The sequence below is a fragment of the Pundamilia nyererei genome, unplaced genomic scaffold (assembly GCF_000239375.1).
Source record: "Pundamilia nyererei isolate P.nyererei 1_Seehausen unplaced genomic scaffold, PunNye1.0 scaffold00094, whole genome shotgun sequence".
Taxonomy (NCBI): Eukaryota; Metazoa; Chordata; class Actinopteri; order Cichliformes; family Cichlidae; genus Pundamilia; species Pundamilia nyererei.
Window position 1 is genome coordinate 2386766 of NW_005187495.1, and position 12833 is coordinate 2399598.

At 40.0% G+C, this 12833-nt stretch overlaps 1 protein-coding gene across 4 annotated transcripts in view; it reads right to left on the minus strand.

Moving 5' to 3' along the window:
- nbeal1 (neurobeachin-like 1) overlaps positions 1–12833 on the minus strand; it is a 58687-nt gene that overhangs the window by 34077 nt on the left and 11777 nt on the right. For all 4 annotated transcript variants that reach the window (XM_013912615.1, XM_013912613.1, XM_013912614.1 and 1 more), the window contains exons 3-8: positions 8780–8871; positions 7429–7590; positions 7200–7281; positions 3595–3722; positions 1283–1368; positions 167–252 (exon numbers count right to left, since the gene is read on the minus strand). In XM_013912615.1, the coding sequence (XP_013768069.1) occupies positions 167–252; positions 1283–1368; positions 3595–3722; positions 7200–7281; positions 7429–7590; positions 8780–8871 (636 nt within the window). The remainder of the gene's footprint in view (positions 1–166; positions 253–1282; positions 1369–3594; positions 3723–7199; positions 7282–7428; positions 7591–8779; positions 8872–12833) is intronic.

The window sequence follows — 12833 nt, forward strand, 5'->3', positions numbered from 1 at the left end:
AAACCAAAAGTCACTCCTTCATATCCACAACATAGTCTGAGACAGTTAACAAGAAGCAGTTCTACTTAGTACTACTACTACTAATAATAATGATGAATGGCATCTCAAAGCACTCTATCACCACATCTATGGCCAGCAAGCCCAGCTCATTTAAGCTGAAGCTTACCTGATCTCCAGCAACTACTGCTCCAAACAGGTGTAGCAGGCAACATTTCAGACTCTCCTTTAGATGCTCGCTCTCCTGGAAGCACTCTGTAAGGAGGGCAAACATGTAAATACACAAGTGTGGCTTTCCTCAACTTCCACCTCTTAAGTAAACACTGCATGAATTCAGATGCAGAAACAGCAAATTCTCATATTTTTTATGAAAGGAGGGTCGACGAAATCGGCAAAGCAAATAAGATAGGACCTTAACTATCACACACACACACACACACACACACACACACACACACACACACACACACACACACACACACACACACATGGTAGTAATTTTAGTTTTACAGCGGTCCCAGTCACCCATTAACTCATCTGTCAACACATCCAGCTGGGGAAAAGAAATCCGACATTTGGGCTCCGTGATGTCTACTTCCTTCATCCCATACATTTCAAAACAATTCAATTTAGTTCCCTGAATAACACTAATTACAATCCTACAAATTTAGACATAATATACAAACATGTTTAATGAAAGGAACAGTACTCTCACAGACTTGCTGCTTGCCCACAACCCAAAGCACACAAGCGGGAAAAGAAGTCTGGTTGAGCCTTGGGTGTTATCTTTTGTGATAAACCACAGCAGCCACACATTTGACACAGGACAGAAAGGAGTATTTGTTTAAAATGGCCCCCAGCAGCGCTGAAGTGGCTTGACAGATACTATTCACTATCTGCTCATCTCCACGAATGGTAAACAGAAAAAAATGCACAAAGAACGGATTCAGCAGGACCCAGAGAGGAAAGAGGGGGAGGCGGTGGGAGGGAGTGATGGCGTGGGAGCTCTTAGAAGAGATGATAGGGGAGGACAGAGGAGAGCACAGCTTATGGTCTGTAATCAGAACAGTAGTGGGATGTACTGAGAACTGCTTCTACATCCTTACTTGAAGAGGACTCTGAAGAAGGACCATATACACATTTAAAAATAAGTGCACACAGTGGCACACTGTAAAGTTCAGAGCAGCTGAAAGTTCTGCACATTTGATTCATATACCTCTAAAAAACACTCTGGTACATTGAAGGGAGTGGGAGTGAGGGCTCGAGTGAAAAGCAAGACACTTACGGTAAAAGAAAGGAACAAATTCAACAGTGAGGGGAGCTGCTTTGTACTTCTGCCTGCTCCTCTCTACCGTACCCATCTGCTGCTCCCTGGAAGGAACAAAAACAGCACACTGAGGAACAGTTCCTGATCATTTTCAGTACAACTCAATTTTATTTATATAGTGCCAAAAAACACAACAGCAGTCTCTTCAGGGTGCTTTACATTGTAGGGTAAAGACTAGGGGTGGGTTTTAATTATCGATTAAAATCGATTCTGAACATGATATCGATTCATTAAAATCCTGAATCGACTTTTAAATATAAATTTATTTTGCCCAAAACACCAGAATTTCTACAACCACAAAACAGTAAATGAGAGCAGGTACAAGGCTTCTGCACAAAAACGTGGACCCAACACATCCGAATCAGTGAGATGTCGCCTTTCTCACCCGACGGCACGTACGTGGACATGGACACGCTGTCGGGGCTGAAAGCCGACAGATCACTGATTTTGAAGTGTCGGCCAGCGCTTTGTGTTTACGTGTTTACTTATGTGTTTACTTTTTGTGCTAGATTCTGAAGCTGCAGGTTTTATCTCTCTCCAAACAATATTGACTGAACCAGCAGCCAAAGACGATCCAAACTACGCTTCACATTTCGCTTCACATAAACATCATCACGAATTTCCTCTGACTTTTGCTGTTTTGCTTCCACCACGATAAAAATCACACTTCCTGTAGAGCTCTCTCTCTCTCTAAATCGATAATCAAAACCCACCCCTACTTATTACCCACCAGTCTACGGTATCGGCCGCTGGTTTTTTTTTTGTTACTTCCGAAAAGAAAGCCTCATTTCTGCTGTTCAATACTGAACAAATTTAAACTTTTTAAAATTATGCAAAATTGCAAAATGCTTAGCTGTGTCTCTAATCAAACCTCTGTAACTTTGCTCTGCTTCACTTCGTTTTTGATCTACTGCACAACATTTTTAAGGTCATCTGCTATAAAAACCCAGACCAGGAAAACCGCCTTCATGTTTTTCTGTGTTTTATCCTTATTTACTTTGACACAAAGGTATCTGCTGTGATGTTTACACCTTTGATAAAGTCTCACAAATGTCAGCTTTCTTTTTATAGATATAAAAATATAGATATGGACTGATAAGTGATCAGAATTATAATATTTCTGACTATCTGAGGCAAAATTCCCCGATTTAAATCGAATCGAATCGATTCTAGAAATCAGTGACGATATCCAGCCCTAGTAAAGACCCGACTATAACACAAAGAAAACCCCAACAATCAAACCACCTGCTTTGAGCAAGCATTCGGCAAAAGTGGGAAGAAAAAACTCCCTTTTGACAGAAGAAACCTCCAGCAGAACCAGACTCAGCGGCAGGGCAGCCATCTGTCATGGCTGGTTGGGGGATGATGGACCCGAACTGAGCAGATTACCTAATCAAGGCAAAGTTAACCTTCCTTGCTGCATTACCATGCCAACTACAGAGCCACAGTTTAATATAAATTATTATCTGAATGACACACCTAGGAGGAAACAGACCAATGAGGAGTAAGCTTCTTCGTAAGCTATCAAGAGAGCACCTTCAGTAGGTTTGTATGTATTATCAGATATTAAAAGGTAAATTTTAAAATAAAAATCCCATCATTGCATATTTTGTAAATAACGCCTTCAGGAAATGACTTCTTTGCCATTTCTGCTGTTGGTGTTGCAGGATGGGGGACAAACTAACCCTCATCCCCTTTGCAGTTCTAGGAGTGAAAACTAAATCAAACTGCAGTCTGACTTTTGAAAATAAGAAAAATAATCTAAAGCAGTTTTATGTAAAGCAAAATCGTTTATTCCAACATAAAGTTTAGTCTTTAGCTTTAAAGAGTTTCCAGTCCTAGCTTTGCAAACCCAGAAAATAAATTATATTTATGGTTCTAGCAATGTTCACTTGTGCAAAGAACACAAATCTGATGAAAAAAATTAAATAAAAGACAAACAATGTGCGTTAGGATGTTTTACCAACAGTCTGATGACTGATAATGGAAAAAAATGACTACCAGTAATAAGATATGAGGTGTTATCAGCCACAAGAATGGGGAAACAGACTGTGAGACTAGGCACACCTACATGTGCAGTGAGCATTTGCCACCAAGTCAAAAATCCAAAGTGCAGCAGCTTGCTAGCACATAGCTGTTAAACACGGGGTGTTAAATTTCACTGTCAAGAATTATTTTAACTCCTTTTAGCCAAATAAAAACAGTCTGTTACTCTGAAGCGGACCGCGTTCCCCTCAGGTGTGATTGTCAGTAAAGCTAGATGTCGTTACCCGCACGTTCGATGCCTCCAGTTGTGGTATGGATCGTAGAGGCTCTCGCAGAATGCCAGTGCATGACGGACAAACTCCTCCGCCTGACTCTGGTCCGCCATCTCCTTCTCTTTGGTCTTACTCTTCAGCTGTAATAGAAACAGCCACATTACATACTGCACATACTATTCAGTCTCAGTGAGACTTTCTCTGTTTAATCAATACAGTCAGCTGTGTGTAAAAGTTAACCCAAATTTCTGTTACTGGGAGTAGGTAGCCAAGTAAAAGCTATTAGTTATTTCTACTCAGTTATTTCTGTTTTAAGAATTTTTTTTCATCTTTTACAAATTCAAACAGGTAAAAAGAAGGAAAAAATGCTTTTTTAAAGTAACAAGGGGAGAATCTCATTGCATGGTTGGAGGATTGTGACCCACTCTTGCAGAATGTTTGTGCGTTTTTTTGTTTGGGTTTTTTGGTAAAGGTCTTTGAGGATGTTCAGTTTGCATAAATGGGAAGACCAAAAGGTCAGGCTTCTTTTTGAACAGTGAATCATGCACAGCTGCTCTTTTTAGTCGAAGAATGAAAGTACAGAGGTGGATATTACAGCAGTTGGTCACCTTTAACTGAATCCATTCTTTCATCCAATACTGAAATCTTTTCCACCTACCCCAGTTACAATATAAACCAAAACCATAATCCATCCTCCTCTGTGCTCAAGCATTTGAGAGTTGTTCTTTTCATTGAAATAAAAGCTCTCCTCCCCTACCCCCAACATACCAAAGCAGTTTTTTTCCATCAGTCTAAAAGATTTGCTGGTGAGATGCATCAGGCTATGTTGACGGTGATTTTTTGGGGGGGGTAAGAATTAGAGATGGATCGATCCGATATTACGTATCCGTGGTTCAGGGGGTTGGGAAGCTCATCTTGTAAACGGAAAGTTGCCAGTTCGATCCCCAGCTCTGTCTGTCTTGGTCGTTGTGTCCTTCGGCAAGACACTTCACCTGCCGCCTACTGGTGATGGCCAGAGGTGTGATATGGCAGCCTCGCTTCTGTCAGTCTGCCCCAGGGCAGCTGTGGCTACAACTGTAGCTTGCCTCCACCAGTGTGTGAATGTGAGGGTCTCGAAAAGCTCGAGCAATCCATTATTATTATTATTACTGACCTAAATCACTGGATCGGATATCAGAGAGAAATAATCTGATCCATTAAATATCACAAAAGCACCTCAGAAAACTTGCGACATGGCGTAACTCAGCTCATAACCTTAGTACATCGGAGCAGTATACGTCACGTGATAGAGCGGCTGTGGCGTGTGAGACCTGTCGGCGGTCTGGTTGAGCATTTGTAGCCTCGCTACCAACCCGGCATTTCATCTCCGAGAAAGTTATCCCAGACAGGAGTAAAGCAAGTGTGTAAGTTCATCTCCGAATGTTTGTCCCACATTAAGCTTAACAACCGATATATGGAGCGACTGCCTCTTCTCTATCCCTCCCTCTCCTGTCACTACTTCAATCATGAAACTGATTAATGATCAGCTGATCGGCTTTTCTGTCGCGACTCCCGTCTCTCTTGTTCATTTATCGCCCACTTTGCACCAGAAAGAGGAAACCAGCGGCTAAACAACAGTAGCACGTTTAAGCTTGATAAGCTGTTGTTAGAATTTATTTAATATTATTATTCTACACCAGGATCCTTTTCTACGCACGGCTGGTAACTGTGCAGCAAAGTTTTACCAGGTGGGCCGATAGGGCATTAACAGGGAAAAGGGGGGTACAAAGAAATACTTTTCTTTCTTATTCTCATTTAAAATGTCCAGCTTTTAATAAATAATTATCTGAATCTTAAATCCAAAGTTTTAATCTGATGTAAAATGTATAGAAGCCCATTATTGTATATAGTAACTATTAAGTCTAATATACCCTAGTAAGCTATAGTACTTTTGGGAAGATACAATCCGTGCAGTCTGCAATTCTGTTGAAGAAAGATGTTGAATCTATTTAATTATTGTAGAAAATTAATTGATTTCTGTGCATTTTTTTTTTTTTAAACACGTGCATTAACCTCCTAGGCCCTGGCGTCCACATATGTGGACATCACATTTTGGGGTATTTAGACCAAAATACTCAATTTTGCTCTGCAAGAGCCTGATATCCACTTACGAGGACATTATACTGCTACTGTTCTATCAAAATTTTAAATGGATATCCTCATATGTGGCTCTTATTTTTCTTAGAAACAAAAATTAGGTAAAAAATAAATAAATTTTTTTCTAATTCTTTGTTTTTACATTCATCAGGTCCCAATCAGATCAAATATCAAAGAGAAATTAAAAATGCATGCCGTGGAAGAGTTCGGGTCTTAGGGGGTTAAATTAAAGTTCATTACGTCGATTAAGCATCACGAGGCGGAGGGTGGGGGGTGGTTCCCTTTTTCTTTTCTTTTTTTTGCTGGGGGTTGGCAACCCTATTAGTTAGGTTGTTTAATACTTCTGCTAAGTACACTTTAAAATACCAGAATAGGGAGGATGGTGCAGGTGTAAGGTTATTAGCTTGATGAGTGTTGCTGAACTATGAAACATCTTGGGTGCAGTGTACTTTTTGAATATAGGTATAACAGAATAGCTTTAGTGGTTTTTTTTGTTTTGTTTTTTTAACTTGGCTATGAACTTATACACAATGCAGCAAGATATAAAAAAAACAGTTTTATTAATTAAAAAATACACTATATCGGATTCATATCGGTAGATATCCAAATTTATGATATCGTATCGGACATGAAAAAGTGGTATCGTGCCATCTCTAGTGAGAATGCAGGGAAACGTTTCCATAAAGGTCATATTTGCAAACTTGTCACTGCACAGTAGAGCCGAGCACCGATCCCCTAATTTGCTAAATCATCTTTAAAGGTTTTCCATTAATTTTACAAGTAGTTTTCCAAGTTAGAAAGTAATTTTCTTGATGTTTTAAATCTTAATTGAAACTATGTGATAAAATGTTCAACTTCAGAGATCAAGCAGACATGCTGTCTTAACAATCATTATCTATATAATAAATAATAAGACAAGGAGAAGATTGTGCAGTGTATCTTTCTCTAGAACTACTAGAACAATGACTGCAAAGACAAAAAAATAAAGCAAATTAAATAAAAAAATGTCCACCATTTGAAAAAAATAGAATTGGTGCAATTTTTATGGAATTGTCTGTCAAACAGCATCAGTGGGTGACATTACAATGGCTACATTCAAGTTTTACATATGCTGTATGTTTATAACTGACATTCTCTGGACTTTTAAAACCATCACATCAGCTCACCAATGTCTCAAACGTTGGTCAAACAAAACAGAGCTCACATTTTTTGCATTGTCCTTCCTTTCCTTTCCTTTTTCAGTATAAAACAGTTTAAAGGTAAATAAATGAAATAATCTTAAATTGTGTTAAGGAAGGTTTCATCTTTAAGTCTATGACATTTTGGAGATGGGTTCATCTTCTGCTAAATTAATATTAAAAAGCATGCATATTAGATTTGAACTTCTAAACATTGAGCTTATTTTTCCACTCTAAAATAATACATTCTTCAAGACCACAGGACACAGAAATATGTGCAAAAGAAAAAGGGAGGAGTCAGACCTGCTGAATATAAAGTGTTGTCATGGTGATGATGTGATTGATGTAGGAGCAAGTACCAATCTCCTCCACATTGGATAGGTTCCTTTCGTAAACATCGAATCATGGACACACAAACACACAAGACAAGTCAACTGTTAACTTCTCCATCACTTACTTTGGAACACCTACTTCATTAGAGTGAAATTTCATCTCAGCAACTTTACAGCATGTGTATGTTTAACATCCTGACCTGCAGATGATGATGAGGAATTTGAGCAGCAGCAGTGCTAGGTTTTGCTGCTCGGGCTCCAGGCCGTCAGAGGCTTTTTGGACACACTGCAGTAACTGGTGGCGCAAAACCTGCAGGATGTTGTCTGGGAGGAGCGTCAACACCGGGGGAACCTCTTCTGGTCTGTAGACACAGAAGCATCGCAAGCACATAGCTGGATGAAAAGGAATGTCGACTCCATGTTTGTGTACCAGGATCAGCAGATTATCAAAGCACCATCTGCTCTCACCGCGTCGTACACATGCCTGGTGCATTCAGGCATTCATTACTAGAGAAAAAAATTGCATGACTGCTGCACTCTGTTCATATATGTGAGAGAGAATCCCATGGTAGGGAAGCAGATGTGACAGCTGCAGAGGAAGGGAATGAGATGAAGAGGATGGGGGAGAAGACAAATGGAGGGAAGAGAGGACAAAGATGCAAGGAGGAAGAAGAACATGACATCATTCAAAGGACGAAAAAAGCAAATAACAGGCTGGCAGATAAAAACCTTAGCCAATTAGACTGAAACACCCATATTCTGCCATCCTACTCCACCCAATCCTGTGGCTCTGCCTTGCTCATAAAATGTGACTGACTTCATAAGGCTTCAACTGAGGTTCATGCGATCACAAGTGGCAGAACAGCACAGCCACAGTGTTAACCAAGCTGCTCTAAAATCCTAGATACACGCTCTCCAATGATGAGTGGGTGTCTCTCACTTAACTGATTTGTGTCGGCATGGTGCTTTTGATGCAGAGCATCACCTGCAACAAAATTAAACCACTCTGCACAAAAGCATCTGTTGTGGCCATGCTATTTCAGGCTGCACTGTGGAAAGCTCACGATGACATACAAGAGGAGGTAGCTCTGAACCCGCTCCTTACAACTGATTAGATGGCACTGGTGTATTATTAAGTATATTAGCATATTAACATCTCGTTTGAATACAATTTAAATAAAACCCAAACCAAAACATAGCAGCAACCAAAATACCAAACTTGAGGCTTCGTTAGTAGTGCACGTACCAAAAGGGAACAACACAAATTGTGTTGGCAATCTACTTTGAAATAATTTGCTGATAAATGAAAACATTGTTAGCTAATAATGGTGCACATGCTAGAAATAAGAGCGTAAATTACCATCCTATTAAAATATTCCTCATCAAGAAGACAAGTCATTGTCAGTGTTTTCTCCTGCCAACCAGTGTGGTTTGGTTAAAGAATAAGAATGGGTTATTCAGTGTAAATGCTAATTCCGGTTTATGACCATTATATATGTTATACTGAAAGAAAGCTTCAGGCACTCAGCATTGCAATTTGCCACAGTTTACCTTGAAGGTGTCTTTTCAAAGTCTACATCGAGACATCGCTCGTAGGAGCTGATGAAAATCTCCAGCCATAGCTTCAAGTAGTCTGGATCCCTCTGAGAAAAGAACAGAAGGGTGCAGAGAGGAAACAGTATTTTTAGTTACCTTTGTAGACAAATGTGTCATACTTAGAATAAATAAATGGCTGACAGCGGACAGACTGTAATTCTATTGAATTTATTGTTGTGTGGTGTATGTGTGAGACATTAATGACTTTTCTGTGTGGAACTTCAGGAAGCAGTTGCTGGTAAATGTGAGGTCGACATCGGATTTCTGACTTTTGGAATACCATTGAATCCTGGCACCTCATGCATCCCTTCGTAGTTCTTTCAATGTTCCCCAACAGACATGTACGCATTTTGTCCTTTCCATACATACATGATTGCTTACCCACACACAACACATGATGCTTACGCTGAACTGCCCCATGACCTCCTAACTGTACCTCAAAATTGTTTCGCAGTTCCACTCTTCCTCACTGTCCAGTGAATGGTCCTCACAGGGATAGGAAACGGCAAACATGTGTATGCTTATATTGCGGGGGTCACCATTCTAGTCTGACATTTCATTCTATACTCAGCTGATGTACAAATCTATACGATTGTGGAATTCCTATTAAATATTTGTATATGAAATTTAGATATTTAATTTTACTTCTGCAAAGTTACATCAAGATTGGTTTTCTCATGTAGGAGGAACTACGGAAGACAGATACATAAAATCTTTACAATGATAATGGATTGGATTTATATAGCGCTTTTCAAGGCACCCAAAGCCACTATTCATTCACTCTCGCATTCACACACTGGTGGAGGCAAGCTACGGTTGTAGCCACAGCTGCCCTGGGGCAGACTGACAGAAGCGAGGCTGCCATATCGCGCCATCGGCCCCTCTGGCCAACACCAGTAGGCGGTAGGGTAAAGTAATGGCCTGCATTTGTATAGCGCTTTTCTAGTCCCTAAGGACCCCAAAGCGCTTCGCACTACATTCAGTCATTCACCCATTCACACACACACATTCACACACTGGTGATGGCAGCTACATTGTAGCCACAGCTGCCCTGGGGCGCACTGACAGAGGCGAGGCTGCCGGACACTGGCGCCACCGGGCCCCCTGACCACCACCAGTAGGCAAACATGGGGTTAGTATCTTGTCCAAGGATATTTGGCATGCAGCCAGGGGGCAGCCTGGGATCGAACCACCGACCTTCTGATTAGGGGCTGATCTGCTCTGCCACCTGAGCTACAGCCACCCCGTGTCTTGCCCAAGGACACAACGACCAGGACAGAGAGCCTGGGGATCGAACTGGTGACCTTCTGGTTACATATACGCTTCCCAACCCCTTGAGCCACAGTCACCCCATTATAAGATGACAATTGCCCTTAGAAAAATAGTCCAAAGACATAATGTAGCATGATGATATTTCAATTGAAACATGGATAAAAAAAGGATATTAATCTCACGCAGATTTGGTTGTTGAACTAGAGCACTGATGCTGGAGAGGACTAGCTGTTAGCCTCTGTGTTTACCTATGCTGTTAGACAAGCAGAAGGAGAATGATCTCAAGAATAAAACTAAGCTGATTTCAGTTTAAGCACACTACCTCTATGCTTATGTGCACATCAGATTTAGCTAATCACCCCACATCATTTAGGATTGAGTAAATATTTCCCAGTGCCTTTTCTACATTTGGCTCTGGTTATATTTGAAGCAAGAAAAACACATACATACACTTCTGGTCAAAATGTTTTAGAACACCCGAGTTTTTCCATTTTTTACGTGAAAACATCTAGTTTAAAATCTCATTGCACTCTGAAATGAAAGCATAGTACAAATAAGCAATTGGAGTTAAAAAAATAAATCAAGGAATCAATTTATAGACCAAAATGTATTTTAAACTTTTGACTAATCAAAGTAGCGACCTTTGGCAGATATAATAGCTGAACACACCAGTGGCATTCACTCTACAACAGAGATCAAATATTCTTCAGAAAGTTCTTCCCATATCTGTTGCAGAGGTTCCCAGTCAAAGAAAATTTTTAAATTATGAAACTGACAATTATGAAACTTTTTGCTTGTTTATTTATTTGTTTTGTCTTTTGCATACTGTGTCAAGCTTTCCTGTATATAATCATGTCCTAGATTTTGGAGAAAACAAGAAATTGATTAAAATTTTATTTAAAAAAAAAAAAATCAATAGATTCATATTTATACAAGCAGTGTGTTTATGTGTGTGTGTGTGTGTGTGTGTGTGTGTGTGTGTGTGTGTGTGTGTAAATTATGTGGTTCACACAACAAGCTGCAAAGTGTGACCAGACTTTCTGCCATCAGTTTTTACAGCATTGCTTCATATTCAGAAGCAACAGAATTTGAATTTAAGGTTTAGTGTATACAAGCAAAATAAGAATGAGAGGCCGTGGTTCCTGTAACTGATGGTGACACACGTGCGTTTTTTCTTAGGGTGTGAAAGCTAAAACTTGCGCCTGACTGAATGGAAAACAGGCCCGGCAGTGTTCCTAACAGTCACATTTCTAGCAGCCGGCTGACCGGCATTTCCTAAATTCCATGGAACAATGCCCAGAGAAAGATGGGATACCAGCATCAGCTGGAGATGAGGACTGGCCAGACAGGAACAAACAAGACAACACACACAAGTGACAGTGCTACAATAAATTACTCCGGAAATTTTTTTATTACTGTGACACGCAGTATTACATGTAATATGTTGCATTAGTAAATGCAACATATTTAGAACAATGCATTTTTTGTCCCTGCTACATCCTTTGCGCTATAACATTACATTTTCCTTACCTAATGCCTGACTTTGTTTGTTTTGCTTTATATAAAGAAAGACCTATGTATCATAATCAGAATGTAATAATCCAGAATTCAGGAAATAAAGTCTGATGTTCAAAATTTCTGGCGGAGGACATCCAAAGCCTTCACTGTGTCCCTCCCCATTGCTCACACAAAATCGATGCCAACTGGTCTGACCTGAGGACACTCAAAATGAATGGCTGCAAGCAACACGTACAGAAACATATTTTTCACATTGTTCATATAATCTCCGAACATTGAGCATAATTGATGGGTGTGTGTGGCAGTAACAGCATTTGCAAGTAGTATTGTTACAGCAGACACTGCAACAGGACTTCAACTAAGGATGATTTACTGTCTCTAATTAATCTACTGCTCATGTTTGGTTAAGTGCTTTGTTTAGAAAATGTCAAGTTAGTGTTTTGTTTGCTTAAAAACCAGAGCTGTAACAACTAAATACTTGCCAATGTCTCTTAAGAAAATTACTAAAATGAAAAAAAAAAAAAAAACCCCAAACAACAACATAAAACCCCCACACAAATCTGATCGTTTCAGCTCTGTATCACAGACCTAACTCTGAAAGCATCATCGATTCAGCATACACAAGTTATCTCTTGTTCAAGCACTCTTAACAGATGCTGTCATAAGGACTTTGGGCCATCTGGAGGGTGTGAGTGAGCAATCTAGGTCAAGGAAAACTGAAGAGTTAAACATGGCAGATTATAGCAACACTCGGTTTATTGAGCATTTGGTAGAGTGGTCTGACCCCTACTCGTTCAGAGGTCTTTAAATATTTAGATCGTGATTTGGTGGTAACCCCTCTGACCCCCTTTATAGAGTTAACTAAAAAGCCCGGAGCTTTTTAAAGGCCTTAGCATTCACTCTCTAGGGAACTGCCTACTGATATTATGACAATCAATCCAGTGAAAACTGTGTGAGAGGTAAAAGTTTGAGCCCGTTCAAGCCACGAGGAAGTACAAGAATTTTGAAGCGATGTAATGCTACTCCTCTTCTCGTTCTGTTGCTTCTGCCTAACGAAATTTGTACAAAGGGAGCTATAACAAGAACTCACATCATACAATGCCCGTATGCAATATATGTAAAATTAGGGCTGCTCAATTAATCGAATTTTAATCACGATTACGATCTGGGCTTTCAACGATCATTAAAAATGACTGAGCCGATTATTAGCCCCTCCCTC